The sequence below is a fragment of the Sander vitreus genome, unplaced genomic scaffold (genome assembly GCF_031162955.1).
Source record: "Sander vitreus isolate 19-12246 unplaced genomic scaffold, sanVit1 ctg154_0, whole genome shotgun sequence".
NCBI lineage: Eukaryota > Metazoa > Chordata > Actinopteri > Perciformes > Percidae > Sander > Sander vitreus.
Window position 1 is genome coordinate 852501 of NW_027595402.1, and position 20000 is coordinate 872500.

At 42.5% G+C, this 20000-nt stretch overlaps 2 protein-coding genes and 2 long non-coding RNA genes across 5 annotated transcripts in view; 3 read left to right on the plus strand and 1 right to left on the minus strand.

Moving 5' to 3' along the window:
• LOC144513219 (FHF complex subunit HOOK-interacting protein 1A-like) overlaps positions 1–8513 on the plus strand; it is a 25579-nt gene extending 17066 nt beyond the window's left edge. The window contains exons 9-17 of the mRNA XM_078244223.1: positions 987–1130; positions 1219–1386; positions 1470–1549; positions 2190–2368; positions 2453–2564; positions 3863–5187; positions 5799–5977; positions 6133–6253; positions 6651–8513. Of these exons, the coding sequence (XP_078100349.1) occupies positions 987–1130; positions 1219–1386; positions 1470–1549; positions 2190–2368; positions 2453–2564; positions 3863–5187; positions 5799–5977; positions 6133–6253; positions 6651–6883 (2541 nt within the window). The 3' untranslated portion in view covers positions 6884–8513. The remainder of the gene's footprint in view (positions 1–986; positions 1131–1218; positions 1387–1469; positions 1550–2189; positions 2369–2452; positions 2565–3862; positions 5188–5798; positions 5978–6132; positions 6254–6650) is intronic.
• Positions 8514–11224: 2711 nt separating this feature from the next.
• On the plus strand, positions 11225–15931 carry LOC144513220 (uncharacterized). Its single transcript, XR_013501095.1, has 3 exons — positions 11225–11483; positions 13077–13259; positions 14667–15931. It is a non-coding gene; the product is annotated as an uncharacterized LOC144513220 (long non-coding RNA).
• On the minus strand, positions 11401–12137 carry LOC144513221 (uncharacterized). The gene is made up of 2 exons (XR_013501096.1): positions 11965–12137; positions 11401–11591 (listed from the first exon to the last, which is right to left on the minus strand). It is a non-coding gene; the product is annotated as an uncharacterized LOC144513221 (long non-coding RNA).
• Positions 15932–17005: 1074 nt separating the features above from the next.
• LOC144513213 (uncharacterized) overlaps positions 17006–20000 on the plus strand; it is a 14460-nt gene continuing 11465 nt past the window's right edge. Inside the window, exons 1-2 of one of the 2 annotated variants that reach the window (XM_078244208.1) lie at positions 17006–17279; positions 19674–19727. In XM_078244208.1, the coding sequence (XP_078100334.1) occupies positions 17246–17279; positions 19674–19727 (88 nt within the window). In that variant the 5' untranslated portion in view covers positions 17006–17245. The remainder of the gene's footprint in view (positions 17280–19673; positions 19728–20000) is intronic. The other variant, XM_078244207.1, reaches the window with a different exon arrangement.

A 20000-nucleotide genomic window follows, 5' to 3' on the forward strand; every position in this document is an offset into this window, starting at 1 on the left:
ACTAACTGAAGCGGAAACATACCTTCCTTGACGGAAGTTATAGGTGAACAGATACATGAAAGATTGATTGTCTGAATTAATGGCTCGATGGTGTTTTAAGCCCCCAACGTCGACTTCAAGGCAGCGCTGCGACCGTCGACTTCAAGGCACCTAACCCTAACCATTGCCTTATCAAGGGGGTAAGCTTCTCCCCGCAACGCGTAGCTCCTATGGCGCCATTTTGATGCTAACAAGCCATCACCTCCCGTTAGCATTCCATTGACTGCCATTCATTTTGGCGTCACTTCGACAGTGAATAACTTTACATCTGAAGCGTTTAGAGACTCTATTTGTCCGTTGTTTATTTCTAAAGAAACACAACAATGTATAAAAGGCTCCATTACCTTGTATCTCACGTTATGGCTCCGTAGCAGACGTTTTTGTAGAAATAGGCTAACGATTGTGTCATAACCACGAGACTTCCTGTCTCATAGTAGAGGAATTACCGTATAGTACAGGAGAAGCTCTCAGGCAGTTTCGTCTCACATTAGCTGTTTAAGTGTAATTACTAATGTTAACTATCATTTTAGTGATCAATAATTAGCCTGTGTCTATGTTATCTCCTTACATCTACGCTCTCTGCAATATTGGGAATGATTGAGATTTCTCTTGGCACAGCTACCAGAAGACTTCCAACTTTCAGACTGGTTGCTCACGTCACATTTACGTCGTCTCTCTCAGTTGGAGGCTGGTCAGTAACGCTCAGCCATCACCGGAAAAGTGCTTCTAATATCCTTCACTGGTCTCCGTCCAGAGACACGGGATCTGTTGGTCCATTATATATATATATATATATATATATATATATATATATATATATATGTCAATGCCTAATCCTACTGCCTTCCAGGCAGCGCTGCCTGGAAGACGACGTTGGGGGCTTAAAACAAAACAAAAAACAATCAATGATCAATGATGTTACTCTTACCTGGTGTTTGTGTGAACAGGTTCCAGCGCTCGTCCACTTCCTGCACTCGCTGGACTTCTGTAGTGCCGTTACAAAGGTCGCTCATCCCTCCATCCGGTCTCAGTTGCTGGGTTACATCTACAATGGCTTCCTGGTGCCTGTGCTGGCTCCTGCTCTGCACAAGGTAGTAAAACTCATTAGTGTTAAGGGTGTCCCGATTCTCTAAATCCACGATCCGATTTGAATTTCGATTTAAACATTTGCGTGTGTAGCTGACGGTGGAGGAGGTGATGACCACCACGGCGTACCTGGATCTGTTCCTGCGCTCCATCTCTGAGCCCGCCCTCCTCCAGAGCTTCCTGTCCTTCGTCCTGCTGCACACACACGACAACGTGCACATCCTGGACACACTGGTCAGCAGAGTCAACACACCTTTCCAGGTAACACGTGCTCTCTGCTGCTGTTTAACGCTTTATACTTCCTAATCTGTGAGATGACCTTTAACTTTTTGGGTGTCCATCAGCTGGGTACGGTGTCGCTGGCTCTGTTCAGGACTCTGATTGGTTTCTTCTGTGAAGACGTCATGCTGCAGCTGGTGTTCAGGTCAGTCTCACAGGTCCACAGGGCCTTGGAAATAAAGAAAACACTATTAGATTTTGGTTCATCAGTGGGTTCACCAGGATCTCTCATATAAAACTGACAGCCAATGTGTGCAAAATACTAAATCGTATTGAAGTCTTTTCATTTAGCAACTTTTGAAATGTTAGCTAGAATGCTAATCAGACACGTTAAGTACAAGCCATCGCAGGCTTGTACTTAACGTGTCTGATTAGCATTCTAGCTAACATTAAGCTGTGGTTGTTAGGGTTCATCTCATTGTAAAGCTCATGAAAGCACTGCTCTTACAGCGCACAGCCTTTACATTTGCATATACCTTTGTAGAACTAACTGCTTATCCTTGAAGCATTTTCTCTTGTAAAAGAAAAACATACCGTTAAACTTATGAAGCAAAGCCAAACCCACACATCTGTGTGGCCTCTTCAAGTTGTTTTTGAAGCTTAGTGCTTCCTCTTGTGGCCGATGGGAGTAAAAAAAACACTGCAGATCCCAGCATCTATAATATAAGGGCCACCGACAGTTACAGTTGGTGTTTTTCCCCCAGGGCTATTAGCCACATGGGTCAGTAATGAGCTCTTCTGGCAGTGATGCATGCTGGGACTGAGCAGTGTCCGTGTGTCCTCAGGTATCTGATTCCCTGCAGCCACCTGAGCAGGAAGCAGCGCTCCTCCTTAAAGCAGACGGACTGTTACTCCTCCAGCGCCGCCTCGTTTCTGCTCCTCTTGCCATCCTGGTGCCCTGGGAACCTCCACAACATGAATGCAGACCTACACTCAGAGCACATCCATTGGCCCAAAGGAGCAGGTCAGTACAACTGAACATACACAACACAGGTAAATCCTCTTTAACGAATGTATCATGCTAACTTAAACTCTCGGTCTGTGTCAGATCTGTCCGTATCAGACAGTGTCGGGTACTGCCGTGGTTCAGACTTTCTGATGGATGTAAACTACCTCCACTACCTTTGGGACGCCCAACAGGCCATCTCCATTTCCCACAGGTCAGTCTCAACTTCATGGTTAAGTCAGAGGATTATCAAAATGGTTACAAATCATCTTGAGAGGGACACTGCAATCCGTCCAATAGTTGTTGAGATATTTGACTCAAAACCACAAATGTCAACGTCAAGGTGGCGCCAGAGGAAAAATCAAGGGATTACCAAAGTTGGCTGCAAAATAAATCATTTTTTTTCATCATCGTCGCGATGTCAACTTGCGCAATAAACACATCACGAAAGGCTGCGACATATCGCACAAAACACTCAAAGATTCTTTGAGTTACTTGAAAGAAAATATCAGTAGAAAACGGCACTTTAAAATGTAACGGTCATTCTTTTTTAGTGGTGCCTTTTTGTGTTCAGTTCAATGGTCAATTTGTTTTAATAAAAGAATGTCGGAAATGATTTACTTTCATTTGTCTTCAATTCAACAAGAAATTTGTTGTATTTTAGCAGAATACTAAAAGCTGCAAAAAGGCTGAACTGAGTACACTTTAATAGCTGTTTATGTATTGCAAGTAATATCGTGATCATGATTCACATTTCGCATATTTTCCTCATATCGTGCAGCCTTAGTAGGGTTCATCCTCTGAGGAACATGAATGTCTGCAAGGCAAGGCAAGGCAGCTTTATTTGTATAGCACATTTCAGCAACAGGGCAATTCAAACATTAAAGAGCATTTAAAAACAATTAAAAAATTAAAAACAGATAAAATACGAGAATAAAAGTTATAGTGCAGTATAAGAAATTAACAATTATTTAAAGAAAGGCAGTTTTCTGGGAGTTTGTTCCAGATATGTGGAGCATAAAAACTGAACGCTGCGTCCCCCTGTTTAGTTCTGACTCTGAAGACAGAAAGCAGACCTATCCCAGACGACCTGAGAGGTCTGGGTGAGTCATAGTGTAGCGAGCAGATCAGAAATGCATTTTGGCCCTAAACCGTTTAGTGATTTATAACCTAGCAAGAGTATTTTGAAATCATTTTTTTGAGGGACAGGAAGCCAGTGTAAAGACTTCAGAACTGGAGTGATGTGATCCATTTTCTGTACAAGATTTCATGGCGATCAATCCAATTGTTTTAGAGATAATTGACTCAAAACCACAAATGTCAACCAAAGTCAGTAGGATTCATCCTCAGGGGAACATGAATGTCTGTACGAGATGTCATGGCGATCCATCCAATAGTTGTTGAGATATCTCAACCTGGACCAAAGTGGTGAACCAACCAACAGACATCCTAATAAGAGATAATTTTATATGTCCAACATCTTCAGTTCTGATGATTTTGTTTCATCTGCAGGGCATGCCGGCTCTGGTCATCTCCGTATGACGGGATCGACCCTCTGCCTCAAGAAAACCGATCGGACACACCCGGGGATGACATAGAAGATGAGGAAGAGATCGTACGGCGAGTCGAGAGTGACTCCATCTGCTCTTTGGTCATCACTCCTCCCCCCTCAGCGCTCTCCCCGACACCCTCGTCCTCAGATACTGTCTCCACCAGCAATCAGGCGGGACGAGCGGGCTCTGCCCTGGAGCTGGAATGGGACGACATTTTTGCAGATGACGATCCCTCTTTATCAGCATTTATAAACACAGCAGTAGCAAACGGCAGCGTGGCGATGGAGGGCGACAGATGCACTGCGACACCTCTACCTCCCCAACACATCCAGGAAATGCAACGCACTGCGACCAAGCTGGTGCACGGCTCGTACGTGGAGGAATCCGAGTTTGAGGACGACGTTCTGGTCTACGATCTAGTCGCCCAGAGAGAGACAAAGGCGGCCATTTTGGAGCGTATCATGGCAGCAAATCGACGGGCACGTGGAAGCATCTCAAACAGCCAACGGATGTCAACAGCCGCAACGACAACAACTTTAACATCAATTCTAACGACAACTGGAAGGACGGTGATGGAAACGGTTAACAGTATAATGTCGACAAGGAGGATGAGCGAGGATGGAGGGAAAGAGGAAAGAAAGAGTGAGGATTATGTGAAGGAGGTGAGGAGGAGTGAGGACTTTGGGAGAAGGAAGGAGGAAGATGAGATAAAGAGGATTGATGCACAAGGAGATCGTCAGTTTTTCACGAACGGTTTTAACGCTAAGAATTACATCATCGACAAATGTGATGATTCCGATGAAGACGGCGATCTGTTTAACCAAAACTGCAACCTGAGTGACTTCACAAATACTGTAAATCACACACTGCACGAACACAACACACATCCCACGCCATGTTTAGTGACTTTACCCAATGGCCACTCTGAATCTGAGCCATCTTTGAGTCACTCTTCGGTGGCTGACGCAAAGTCTCCCAATCTGCCTGGTAACAAAGTCGCCAATAATGATGACTTCCTGTCCCGATACCACGAGCTCATGCTCTCATTAGGGGTGGAGCCAGACTGTGACGACATCACAAACGACATCAGCACATTCAGGAGGCGGGTCCGAGTGCTGAGGCAAAGATTGGAAGAGGAGGAGGAATTCGCTTTTAGCTCCTCATGGGAAGACGGAGAGGAGGAAGAAGAAGAGGAGGTGATGGAGGTAGAAGAGGAGGAAGAGGAAGGAGAGGAGAGAACGAGCAGCAGTAAGAAAGGCAGCAGGCACGCAGTTCCCTTTACAGGTCTGTGTTATCAACCACAAGTGATGGTAAAGTGAATAAAGATGCTTCCTGAAGCAAAACAAAGTGTCCATTAGATCAATTTAAAGCGGCTTTGTGGTTGCATCTTAAAAAATGACAATGTAGTTGGACATCAAACAAGAGGTCAATATAGTAAAATTAGGGCCGCAACTAACGTTAATGTAATTGTTGATTAATCTGTGAATTATTTTCTGGATGAATGGATTAGTTGTTTGGTCTCTAAAATGTCAGAAAATTGTGAAAAATCACAAAGGCTCAGTGTTTCCCCAAAGCCCAAGATGACGTCCTCAAATGTCTTGTTACGTCCACAACTCAAAGATGTTCAGTTTACTGTCACAGAGGAGAGAAGAAACTAGAAGATATTCACATTTAACAAGTTCTACTATTTTTCATGGACAAATTACTCATACCAATTAATCAACTATTACAGTAAAATAGTTGGGATTAATTTATAGTATAGTTGACAACAAATCGATTGATCAGTTAATATTTGCAGCTCTTGTCAAGTTGATCCAGACTATATTAATTCTCTCTCACACACAAACACAAACACACATACACACACTAACCTATATTACTCCCTGATGCGACAGGTCCGTTCATCAGCGTCCTGTTGTCCCGGCTTGAGAACCTCCTGGAAAACTCCATCGCTGTGAACCTGCTGGTGACGGGCATCCTGGCCCAGCTGGTGTCGTACCCGCAACCTCTTCTGAAATCCTTCCTGCTCAGCACGGACACACACAACCAGCCCAACGTACGCACACTGTATCAGGTAACACCAACACACACACACACACATACACACACACACACACACACACACACACACACACACACACACACACACACACACACACGTCTAAGTCCATTGTTTCAGGCATCTAAACGATACTGTGTATACTTTCTGTCTTTGTGTGTATGTTGTAGGTGTTGGTGTCGGTCCATGCTCAGATTGAGCGCTACGTGGCCGACAGACCAGACTATCCTGGCCTGGTCACTCAGGCCTGGAGGTTCTTGTTGGCTAAAGACCAAGACAGCAAGTTTAGAGGTTAATAAACACACACGTCAACAAACATTAGTAGTGGAATTGCAGCAGCATTATTAGCAGTGACTACAGGATGTCAATGCTCCCAAACATAACCCCCCCTGTAGAAATGCAACTTGTAATTGTTTTACTCATTGGTTTTTGTACTGATGAAACAAAGAAAAAATGTGTTAATTAGTGAGCTTTATGGTGTGCTGACAGACAGATGTTGAAGTTGAACTCAACGTCATGAACGTGCTGCATGAAGTGGGCGCGAGTTAAGTCGAAAGCAGCACCTTAGAATCGTTATAGATTTATCTATCGTACACACAGCACTTTGATTGAAGCATACTGAAGCCTTTCCTGTCACATTACCAATTCCAACAGTCACATTTTCACAGTGTCACATTATGTTTTTCAGAGTGCCTCCAGTCTCAGGGCCGCGACATCATCCTGGACCCATCTCTTTCAAATGGCTCCATGAGGAACGCTCTGGCTTTGCCTCCTCTTGCCGCCCTGCCGCCGTGCCCTCACATCCCCCCTCATGCCAAGAGCCGAGTGTTCGCCATCGTCTTGTTCGCCGAGTTCCTGAAAGAGCTGGCCGCCATCGCCCAGGAGCACAGCATCGCACTGGACTGTTCTACAGAGGATTAATGGGAGTGGCTTTAACTGTCTGTCCAGCTGTAAATATCTGCCTGAGAAATCGCCATTATTGTGCCCGTGAGCAAGTACTGATGAAAACATATCGAAGCAGCCTCCTGCAGGAGATGGAGGGCTTGTAATGAAAAAATAAGCACAAAACATGCAACACAAATGATATTACACGTGTGAGTAACTTGTGCGGACCAGTGCAGTGCCGTTAAAAAACGTGCCTGTTTGGAACGGGCTGATTGCTGCTTGCAGCTTTCTCGAGAACCGCTTATCTAAAATAACCTTACCTTACTTCCTTGGGTCCTGAGCAATAAACCTGCCATGACATAGTTGTATATCTTAGCAACACTAGAGTATCTGCAACCTTTGCTAACAGCTAGCTATTTGGGGTCAGGCTGTTTCTAGGAACAAAAGCATTAAAAAAAGTAATTACCCCTTGCAAGATTAATAAAGTCTGTCTTCTCCTTTATTCCGAAAGTTAGATTGCTGATTAGGATTGGGAATTGTGTGGTTTTTTTCCGATACCGTTGCAAAAACAATCATTTTAAAGCGTTGTCTGAACTGACGACAGTCGTTGACATTAAGGGCGTATGGTCACATTTCAATAATTTATTTAAAATGTGATAACAGTAACTTATTTCCAGTTAATTGCTGTTAAACGATGAAGAACCACCAGATGGCAGAAGGGTAGTTTACATTAACTTTGAACGCGTGCACCAGGAGCTTACAAGTTGCAATTGAACGCAACATTAAATCCCGTCGGTGTTGTTTCTCTGACAACTCCGACTATGGCAGCAGCCATGGTACAGCGAGTCTTCTCTGTGTCTTTAGCTGCAGACTGTTGTTTGTTGTAGGAATCCGTACCAGTGAAATACAGCCACATGTTGAACAGTTTAGCAGTCAGCATTTTAACTGTTAAATCCAGCTACTAGCTAACGGTAGGCTAACATTATCTGCTGCCAAGTGCAGTGTTAATTAGCGTCATGTGCGGTGATGATTCTGTTGCCTGTAACGTCTGTTTCAGAGCACCAGAGAGCAGCACAGGCACTTATGTGACACTGAAATGAGGCACTGAAATGGCAACCCGTCTAGGAACCGATGCCATATTGGCACAGGTTTTGGTACCCAACTCTATCGGTAATGCTTGAAAAATTTGAGGTGAATGTACTGCAACAGATGGAGTGTGCTATACCCAGCATGCCGTTCGGAGGTGTAACAGTTTATAGGGGTCCCCTCTCAATACACTACACAGTGTATAATGCACTAAACGCACAACATTAATATGTCCTGTGGATCTCAAGAGCTCACATCCGACACTGCTCTTCCTCACAGGTCCACAGCAATACACCCGCTCAAGTGTCGATCGGATGGAGATTCCTTCCATTTTATTTAGATATTACAGTAAAATATTTGTATATACAGTATGTTTATTTTCCTAGCAGCAACTGAATATTTTGATGTTTTCCCTTTGAGTGTGAATGATATTTATATGTTAATGAAAATGCGATCAGTGCAAAACGTTTTCTACGCTGTTTTCTGAAGTCTTTGTTGGAAAACATGGAGTGACATTTTTTTTCACCAAGTGACATTTTTATTTTTAAATGTGGAAATAAATGTTAGATTGTTGACAGTAGACGGACGGAAGGAGACTATTACATGCTCAACTTAATCCTTTTTTCAGTTCATTTATGTTTTACAAGTTACTCCCTTCTTGTTTTTTCTTCTCTCTCTATTTCTTCTCCTTTTTTGTGCAACTGAAGAGTTAAAAAATACACTACAGTCGTTAGTTAACTTAATGTCTGGAGTTTTAAACAAACCAAACTAGATGTGTGTTTTTCAGAGAAGCTCTTTGGTTAAACTTGTAAACTTGGTTAAACACACACACACACACACACACACACACACACACACACACACACACACACACACACACACACACACACACACACACACACAGAGTAATGACAAAGCCTTACTTTAACTGACAGAGATTTTAGTGCAAGAAACATGAAATTGTTGAGTATTGCATCAAATGTTTTTCTCACTTGAACTTCTATCAATGTGCATTTCATTGGTCTTTTTATGAAGTGTGTGATTTCTGTCCACAAATTTCTATCATTTTTGTCCCTTTTTCACCCGAAATGATTTGCTGTCACGCTCCTGTAGTGTTCACCTGTGCTGCATTCAGGTCAAGTGGGAAAGAAGGTAGATTTGGGTTCCTGCTTACAAAAGATATCATTCATCTGAGCCTTCAGGGTGGCAAAACGCACAAAATGAATATGTCCTGTGGATCTCAAGAGCTCGCATTCGACACTGCTCTTCCTCAGGTCCACAGCAATACAACCACAGCAATACAAAAACAAAAAACACTGTGTTGTGTGTTTTAGAGAGATGAGACGTCCTTTCCTCTGAAGCATCACGTATATTTGTCAGCTGTATGGGCGGAGTTAGCAACGCTTTTAGCTGCACGGCTTCCCGGAAGGCTGTTCTCGTGTATCCTCGCGCAGCGGCTGCTTCCCAAGTCTCTTATTTGATGTCTCCTCGCTCCTCGGTTAAACCGAAAGTCGTTCTTGCCTCCCTTGTGAAGGCCGTCTCAAAGGTCTTATCTCTGCACCGAGGAGCATGGGGGGAGGACGGAGGAGAGATCTCTGAGGAGCTATGAGCGAGGAAACACGAGAGCAGCCTTCCTGGAAGCCGGAAAAGACGTCTCATCCCTCTATAACCCATTTCCTCGTTTCCTTTCTCCTCGCATGAAGGGAAGCAAGTTGAGGAAACGTGGATGCAATTTAGGGGAAGTGAGCTCCTCGCTCCGAGATGGCCTTCACGAAGGAGGGCCAGAACTTCCGGAAGGACTTTCGGTTCAAGCGAGGAGATATCAAATAAGAGACTTGGGATCCACCCATGGTGTCTTAGAACGACCAGGAGCACTAACAAAGGAAGCCAGATTTCCTTACCAATCAGTCAGAACTGAGGAAGTCTCTCTGATGAGGGACGAAATGTCTTCGAAGCAACTTTAACCGAGTCCAGTTGCTGTTGATTTTGAACCCTTCCTGGGATAACGACGACCTGGATGACTGAGCACCTTGACGGACATCTCTCGGTGTCTTCAAACTGCTTCAAACTGATCTGAGCTGAAAAGTTACACCGACTGCTTTTGCCCGTTGCCCATGTCAGTGCAGCCTTCACACTCACAGCCTCTCTTCATAATACAAACTGGGTTACCATGGAGACTATTATGGGATGGACAGCTGTTGATCCTGCCACCTGCTGGTGAGCCACAGCCGGGACACGTTTGTTTTTTTCTTTTTACTGTCTCTGCGTCTCTGCTTTTAAAAATAATAAATTATTGCCAAAATGATGTGGAACTAATTAAAATGATTTTTTTTAGAAAGCCAGAAAACAACTTGAAGATTTGGTTTCTTCTTCCCTATGTTATTATTGTATGATGCCATGATTTAGAAAAGGGTACCAAATGTATACGGAGGTATCAGTGGGCTTGGCTCTTCAAGCTGCAATGTAAGAGTGACAACAATCATAAGGTGTTATTACATATGAACATGACCTAGCGGACGCAATATTTCTTTTCCTAAGATGGCAAAGGCATAACCTATACCAATACCAATACCAATACCAATACCAATACCCGGCCCTATAGGGCCTACAGGGCTGGGTATTGCCAATAGTTTTCCCGATTCTATTCGATTCCGGTTCACAAAGTCCCGATTTGATTACATTTCTGATTCAATATCAATTGGGTCATTTCAGCTACAATACCAATTTTGCTTGGATAGAAAAGACATTCTCAGATAACTTCTGCTGTAAAGCAACTAACATTATATTAACATATTTAACATAATAAAAGATTGGTTTCGGGATTTATATTAGCCAATATCATATCACTCAAACAAGGATGGATTTTAACAACTTTTTACTCCACTACATTTGTCTGACAGCTTCAGTTACTGTACACATGACAGGTTCTCCTCCTGTTCCTGTGCAGTGAAAACCTCGTATCTCCAGATGTTTTGATGTTGAGTGTTTGTGATGAACTGAAGGATGAAGTCTTCCTTTCTACTTTGAAATTCTCATACTTCTTTAGCTGAATTAAGTCTTTAAAAAGCTGGAAAATGTATCGTCACAGAGCTGAAAACAGGGCTGTTTTTCTGACACTATGAAACTTGAAGAAGAGTCCAAGATTTGAATGCAGGGCTTTTTACTTAAGTATTTTCTCAGTGTGATATTGACCCTTATACTTAGTAACAGTAGTTACTGTAAATTATCTGAATACTTCCTCCTCCCCTCTCTGTGGGAAGAACAGCGCTCATGTTGGCAATAAAGTGACACCAAGAAGCTGGCGGAGACAGCAAATCAGTCACCGTTTCAACAACGCGTGGTTAGCTACAGTAGTTCCTGTCTTAACCTCAATAAACACTCAGACACAGATGTAAGGTAACAGACGGAAGAGATACGGTGCCAGACTTCGCTCAGCTGGACAAACTTTGGAGTTTTTCCATCTGGACGTTTTGGAGGAGAAGCAGCAGAAGAGGCGAGGAGGTGAAGATGATGGCGGCGGTGAAGGTGTTCCTGCTGATTTGGGCCGTCGGTGAGTGGGGTTGGATATGTTTTGCTTTTGAAATGGCATGACAGGGTGCGCCTCTACCACATTATAACGGGAGGATTTTGGTCAATTCACATGATCAGTGTGGTAAAGCTGAAAAACATAAAATCTGAATGTTGAGATCTTTTTCTGATCATCGATTCATAATGAACATTTATCCAAAATCTAGTTAGAAAATGAGAGCATTATCTGCACATTAACTGATGTTCTGTTTTCATTTGTTCTCATGTTATCTTCATCCCTTCAGTATCATTTGTTTTTTTTACATGAATAAAACACAATTAAACATCCTTGTTTGTTGTTAGGTTTGCATAATTGATAAAAAAAAAGAAAGTTTTGAACATTACAGCAGATTAATTAAGTAATAATAGTAGTAACATAACATTTGGCATGCAGAACAGGCACACATCGTAGCAGAGGAATTCACCAGAATACAGGAAATTAAGTGTTTGATGCTCAAAATTACCTGGTGGGTGGGGGGGAGGAAGGACAGACTCTAATTTGTCCCTCCTGATGTTGAAACAAACGTTTTTCGCTAGAAATGTGGAGATCTCAACCACCCAAACTGAAGGGCACATCTACTCTTTTCTTCTGATCATTCACATTTCTGTCAGCAGCTTTGCCTTGATGTGTCAATAACTCCCCCCTCAGTGGGCGAGTTGGCTGGTGCGATTGGTCTTTGGGTCTTTAGTGACACCTTGTGGAGAAGAGTGTGAGGAAAATTCAGATCACATCAAACAGCGGTTGAACCACTGATCTGCTTTAAATCAAAATGCTACCTTTAACCCAAGTCACACTGGCATGTGTAAACACAGCAACAACTTTCACACCTTATGCTTTACAGGCTACAAAGTAACAGACGTAGAGCTGAAGATCTTTGTCGGGTTCGGTCTTAATTTCTATCAGTTGCGCGGTAAATAAGCGGTCAGGTGATGCGTTTGGATTAGTGCGAAAATGGATGCTGAGGAGGTGAAACGGAGGCTGGCACCTGGAAGACTTATTTTATTTCTTTGTTCCAACTTCCAAGTGGCCTATAATGTTAGTCATGAATAAATGATGTTAAAAAAATGTATAAATTACTCATTCTCGACAAAAGGCAAAAGATTTGTGTGCTTGCGCACATTTGAATAATGTCGGGCTGTAAACGGGCTCTGGCTTTTAAAAAGCTGTCAATCAAAATGTATTTAAAAAGCTGTATGTTGTCGGAAAGAAGTCAGAAGTCAGATCATTTCTGTGTGTGACTGTTTTCATCGATTAGTATTTACTACTTTAGTTTTGTGTATCATGTGTTTTGTGTTTTGTATCTCGACATCGTTGAAAATGAGGGAAATATCAATGATTTCCGAGATTCTTAAGTAAAGGTTATGATGACGATATGAGACAAAATTATGTTTATTGTCATTTTCTTTCTAGGACTCAATATCTGAAAATGAAAAATCCCATTGAACTGCTCACAACTTGTACATAATAACTTACTCGCCCTGTGAAAAGGGTTCATACGCAGAAACGTTACGGAACGCTGTTTGTTGTTGCAACAAACAAACTTATATTTCTCTTCCTGTCCTTATTTACCTGTAGGTGCTGCAGTCATTTTAACATTGGCAGACGATGATGAAAATACTCAAACAGATGATACGGACGAAGATAATTTCTACTCTGGCAGTGGTGACTTAAACGTTTCCCTTTTCATACCTGAAACCTTTGAGATATTCCAACCGCCATGGGAAAATGAAGAAGACCTGTCCTCTCGTTCCTCCTCAGGTAACCCCATTCTCCTCTGGTCTACGTCCACTTATTCTAGTTATTTAAGCACAGTCATAACTAGGGTTAGCTACCGAAACCCGGTTCCACTACGCAACCGGTAGGAATCAGACTGGATACGCAAATTTTGGTTCCACTTAATGTGTCGACTGAAATATTTTCCCTCTGTCGCTCCGAAACGGACGTAAAAATATCACACTTTCTCTGTAGTCTACCGTTAGCTAGCTACCGTAAATGTAGGCTATACTTTTAAAATGCCATATTTTCCCCTCTGGGCTCACCAAAATAGACGTAAAAGAATATTAACCATTCACTGTACGTGATCGCTAGTAAACATATTACATCTTTGATGTCATTTTTCAGTTTTTCAAGAATCGGTTTAGGGATCGGAATCGTTTTAAAAAGTACCGGTTCAGCATCGGAATCGTAATAATCCAAACGATACCCAACGCTGGCCATAACTAACGTAAAGCTGCACGTCAGCCAATCTGTCTGACTTTTTAAAAGATTTGGGGATAGTTTACCATCCAGCAACTCCAAGTGCCAGACATCCAAACCAGATATTGGGTTACGTTTTACCAAACATATCGGTTAGTCCTCGTACTTTAAGTCTTTACTCTGGTAACGTTGACAATAAAAAATTAAGCACAAACCTCTTTGTTGCCTGTTCAAATAGGTTTTCCTATAGCAAGCATGACGTGTGATTGACCAAAGTCTCTCGGCACAGTTAGATTATCTAAAGCTTGAAAACAGAGCCAAGAGGCGGTGCCGAAGTCTAGTTTTCTCTCAGATCTCTTGAATTACAATATGCTGAAATATTAATATGGAATATATGCACAACGACGCCAAAAATAAAGTGCCTACCACAGCTTTAACTTCATAAAGAAAGGAAACACAGCATCTTTAACTTAATTTGAATACCAAAATATATGTTCATAATATTGGACATTAAAAGCAAAGTTAAACCATTTCTTTTAACAGCTATGAACACGTCTTTTGAATTAAATTCAAACTTATCGTCCCTTGCTAAATGACAGTTAGCAGCTAGCGAGCTTCAAGTGCTCTTATCTCCCTTCAATAAGTCCTTATTTAGTAAAAATGATGTACAATCCTGAGAACAAAATGCCAGAGAAAATACACAGTTGTAACTTAATAGCGCTAGCATTTCTCCAGCTCGCTAACGTGTTAGGTTGCCATCTATACAGTTTTTCACCAACTAGCTCTGCACGTTATCCACCAAGCCAAATATTTTACAAAGGCCCACGAGCAAACCTCGCTGTGCCACGCTGTGGTGTGATCAGGCCTTTTATTTATTCATAAAATGTTCTGTAAATGATGTTTTACACTCATGTTGTTGCATTTTTGTGGCTCACCGGTCGTCTCTCTCTCTCTCTCTCTCTGCCACAGACATTTCAGCGATGGGAGCTGAAAAGTCCTCCAGCGCATTTAGAGCTAACTTCAACCCACTCTGTCTGGTCTATGTTCTCTTGCTTTTTTTAATGTTAGCATAGTTCGAAGTTTAGATATTCACTCACATTCAACTGGGATCTACTGTCGGACATCAATACATCATTTTTTCTTTTAAATCACATATGGACGTCCACTGCTGGGGAAATCATTGAATGGGTCACCCAGTGCTACGCCCTGCTACGCTCTGCAGTGCCCTACTATGCTCTGCTACGCCCTGCTACGCTCTGCAGTGCCCTACTACGCCCTGTTACACTCTGCAGTGCCCTACTATGCTCTGCAGTGCCCTACTACGCCCTGTTACACTCTGCAGTGCCCTACTATGCCCTGTTACACTCTGCAGTGCCCTACTACGCCCTGCTACACCATGAACTACTATTTCTAGTCATAGTTCCATTATCTCTACTGTGACTATTATTGTCACTGTTCATCACACCCCCAACCGGCACCGTCAGACACCGCCTACGAAGAGCCTTAAAGTCCCAGTTTCTCATTTTATCTTATGGTACACTGTGGCGTTGTTTGACGGCAGGGACTGGCCCGCTTCCCAGCATTACACGCCACTATCAGTTATCAGTTTCTCTTCAATGGCCGCTGACAAGAGAAGAAAACAGTCTCCGCCCTCCGACAGCCGCGATGGCTGCAGCTGATTGGACGAACGCTTCACGTGGGGGCTGTCTGCACCCAGATTTCAAACCAGACCAACATGGCGGCTTGTTTGGAAACCTTCGCTTATTTTACGTACATAGATCACTGCAATGTGTTTCTGAAAACATTTTATGAGAGAAATAATCTTCAGTTAGGGTTAGTATCTGATGGTGGTGAGTCGAGCTGGACGCCCCTGATTTGCATAAAGTAGCCTGGATTCAACTTTAGGCAAATTGGTTGTATTTATTGACTTATTCTATGTTTGTCTGTATGTTTGCTTTAGTTTTGGATATACAGAATATTCTGTATACATGTGTGTGTTATATGTGTCCCTGTATTGCTTGTTTTGTTTTGTGGGAGGACTTTGATCAATTATTTGTCTCGTTTGCACTTATATTAGCTTTTTCTCCCTATGATATGGATCTTCTTTGTGTACACATAAACTAAACATAATACATCCTGATACACAGTAAATACAGAATGACTACAATTCATATGTATTTTAGGAATTTATGAGCAAACGTGTTTGATCAATAAAGATGATAAAATCTCTGATATATTTCTGTAGTTCTGTTGGGTTTCGTGTTGCCGTTAGAGATCGTCTGACTCTGTGCTGCATGTTGACGCTTCAAACATGACAAAGTGCTCAGCAGGTTCTACTTCTGCGTTGCCGTGGTGAAGCACCGAAAAGTAAGCTCGCATCCTGTCTCTGCGGTCGGTGACTCAGTTCCTGAATACTGACTGATACCAAGAGATTGAGAGGTTGGGGGGAGGGAGGAAGGGGGAGGGGAGGGGGGGGAGAGCGAGAGGGACAGAGAGAGACAGACAGAGAGAGAGAGAGAGAGAGACAGAGACAGAGAGAGAGAGAGAGAGAGAGAGACAGACAGACAGACAGAGAGAGAGAGAGAGAGAGAGAGACAGAGAGAGAGAGAGAGAGAGAGAGCAAGAAAGGGTGGGGTGAGATGTTGAGAAATGGAGGGAGGTTGGAGAGGAAAGGTTAGGGTAGAGAGAAAAAAAAGATTGTAGAAGACGGAAAGTACCAGAGACAAAAAAAAATATACCAAGAGTAAAATAAAAGGATAAAAGTATTAGATTCAAACTATAAGATACATGGCCAAAAGTATGTGGACACCAAATATAACTGCCGAACTCTTTCCAAAAACCATGTGTTTCAGCATCCTCCACTGCTTCAGATGTTTGGAACTCAGGTTGGTTTGTAGGGCTGCTACTAACTATTATTTTCATTGTCGATTATGTTCTGGATGAATGGATTAGTCGTTTGGTCTCTAAAATGTCAGAAAATGGTGAAAAATATGGATCACAACAAACTGTTGTGTCATCTAAGGAGGAAAGTTGAAAGAACAATGTATTATTTTATGATGTAGCATTAATGGGCTTCCACTAAACCACTGTTCTCTGTCAGCAAACTTTTTGGCCATGTAGTGTTAAAACAGACAAAAAGAGAGAAAGAGAGAGAGATAGAGAGAGAATAAAGCAAAGAAGAAAGAGAGGCAAAGAGTGATTAGCAGGTGCGATGAGAGATGAAATAAGACAGAGAGAGAGAGAAAGAGAGAGAGAGATAGAGAGAGAGGGGGGTGGGGAGAGATGGGGGAAGCAAAAGGTTGAGCGAGAGAGGAAGAGAGAGAGAGAGAGAGAGAGAGAGAGAGAGAGAGAGAGAGCGCAGGACAAAAAGCTCATCAAGAAGTGAGAGTTAAAGAGGAGGACGTGACTTTGTGGAAAAAGGAACAAAAATAAATTAAAATAAAAGGACACTCAAACGGCCTTGTCGATGACCTTCCATCATCTTTAAGAAACGTTTTGAGAGAGAGAGAGAGAGAGAGAGAGAGAGAAAGAAAAGCAAATTGGTCACAATGATGAAGTTGTGGAGTCGACTCTGCTTCCTCGGTGAGTTCCACCTCAGATTTCAAACTTTTGTTTACTCACGTTGCTCTCCAGAGTGAAAATACAACTTAGATTATATTAGTTAAAAAAAAAAAAAAGCACCAAAGGACCGCTAAGTTTGTTGGTGAATTGGTAAGCGTCTGCACTCGCTCACAGTTCAAAACCTTTCAAGAACTGAGTTCAGATTGTTGAATCAGACGCTGCAGAAAGCCTCGTGGCTTCACTCCTGATCGCGATGATGAAATCTCTGATTCAGCAGCCTATCACTGCCTTTCATTTCACTTAAAAAAACACTTCCAAGGCCTTGATTTAGAGTTAAATCTACACTTAGATCTCTTTGAAAAGTCTTCAAAGTTAATTCAAGGACTCGGGGGGGACTGCCATATGCAGGAAGTAACATTCAGCACACAAGTGCGGGGATATGAGTGATAACTTAGAGACAAAAGGCCCTATCTCGCACCCGGCGTAGCGCGGCGCAAAGCCTGACCCAAGTGTCTTTGCTAGTTTAAGACCGACGCAGTTGTCAGTTTCCCGTCCAGCGCCCGCGTCGTTTAAATAGCAAATGTACCTGCACCCATCTGTTCACCCATGGGCGTGCTGGTCTTACAAGGAGGTGTGTTCAGGTGCATTCTGGGCGTGCTGGTCTTACAGGGAGGTGTGTTCAGGTGCATTCTGGGAGTATTGCTATCTTGAGGCAGCGGGAAGTGATCGCGCCGTTGACCAACAGAAACCTGGTCTAAAGTCAATAACGCAGCATTTCATTGTTATTTTAACAGAGCATTAGTAAAATGCTCCTAGGCTCGTGCACAGCACGCACACTATGCTTGTTACACACACAGGAACGCACAGCAGCACACACACATGCAGAAGATTACAAATAAAAATATTACGGTGCAAATCCTCCATCATAACAGCAATGCTCCAAGGTCCAAACGCGCCTGGCTTTTAAAGGGAACGGGAGATGATCTCTGATTGGTTGATTGCATGTTATGCCCGAAACACACCTCTGATTAATGAAGACACTAAGGTCAACCCTTTTGAACCATGCGCCTGATGCACGGACCCTTTTTTTAAAAGTGGATTTGGACACGCCCTAAACACACCTACGCCAGGCGCTTCACGCCGTGCGCTTAGATGGTTAAAATAGAGCCCTAAAAGGAAATTATCAGGAAAGTAGAAAGGAAATAGAAATGTCCACGTTATTTATTTTTTTACACACCAAGGCTCATTTTTCCTGACTTTTCGACCTAACCTAAATGTACAGTATAATGCAGGTGTTGCCAAATTTATTGATTTTCTCTATTCGATATGAAACTAAAAACATGCCCTAATATATGTTCCTTCATATCGCAAATTATAGAGGCATCAAGCAATCATTTCATCCATTAACTTCTCAATGAGTCTGATATGTTGAGCAACAGATAATATGAGACGGTGTGTAAATAGGAAGCAAATATGGGGTGTAAAACTTTCCTGCGTTACATAATGAAATATAAAATGAATCAGATGATGTCAACGGATGATTAAGCTCTAGTTTCCAGATCCCTAAGCAACCGACAGAACAAAGGGCAAAGGTCAGTCGGTGGAACAAATGTGCAAATATAAGATTTTGTAGAAATATAAGATTCACACCAGCGTTGGGCTTTTTCACACGTTGTTGCAGCAGATATGTGGAGTGATACTACAACCTTAGCAACAAACAAGTTTACTGAGTGTTGTGTTAATTTAGGTTCCGTTTTCCGTTTCCGTTCCGTTTTATTGGTTGATATCATAGACTGTTAATATTAATGGACAAAGCATCCGGTTCGGCGAAGTGCTGCAAATGCGGAAGTTCCTTAAACCTGCGTTCTATCTGAATTCCAGCAGGGGGCGACACGTGCGGTTGCAAAAGGAGTTCGGTTTCTGTAGAAGTCTATGAGAAAGTGACTCACTTCTCACTTGATTTATTACCTCAGTAAACATTTTCATAATGAGTTTATGGTCTCAATCGCTAGTTGTAGCTAGTTTTTGAATTATGGTCTCATTGATTTTATAATCGGCGATAAAGCAGGGGGTGTTTTAGGGCGTGGCTATGATGTGATTGCCAGTGAAAGTGTGTAGCGTAACGTAGAGTGTACGTCCCTCACTCCTCCCTCTCGTCTAAAATCGTCACATCCGCAACCAGGATGGCTACGCCCGTAACGCCAAACTCGGCGACGGATAGCAGCTCTCCACAAACCAATGGGTGACGTCACACATGCGCTGTCCATTAATATTTACAGTCTATGGTTGATACACACGTTACTGTGTATTCTGAGTATTTAATGTACACTCAGTTGTGTCCGGTACAAAGTACAACATCATGTCCAATGTCCCGTTGTTGTTTAAATGTTTCATGATTCTATCTTTCTGTCTCAGTTTTAGCAATTTCTTCAATATCCAAAGGACAAAATGGAACTACAGCTCCTCCAGGTAAGGAAGGAAGCTACAGTAACAACAGACTTGACTAACAGTTACCTGTCCTGTCATTTATCTTCTTGTCCAGTCTTGTCCTCTTCAGCGTCCTGTCCTGTACTCTGCTGTAGCAAACTGTCCAGTGGTGGAAGAAGTATTCAGATCCTTTACTTCAGTAAAAGTACTAACACCAAACTGTAAAAATACAAGTAAAGGTCCTGCATCAAAAATGTTACTTCAGTAAAAGTCTGCAAGTATCATCAGGAAAATGTACTTTAAGTATTAAAAGTA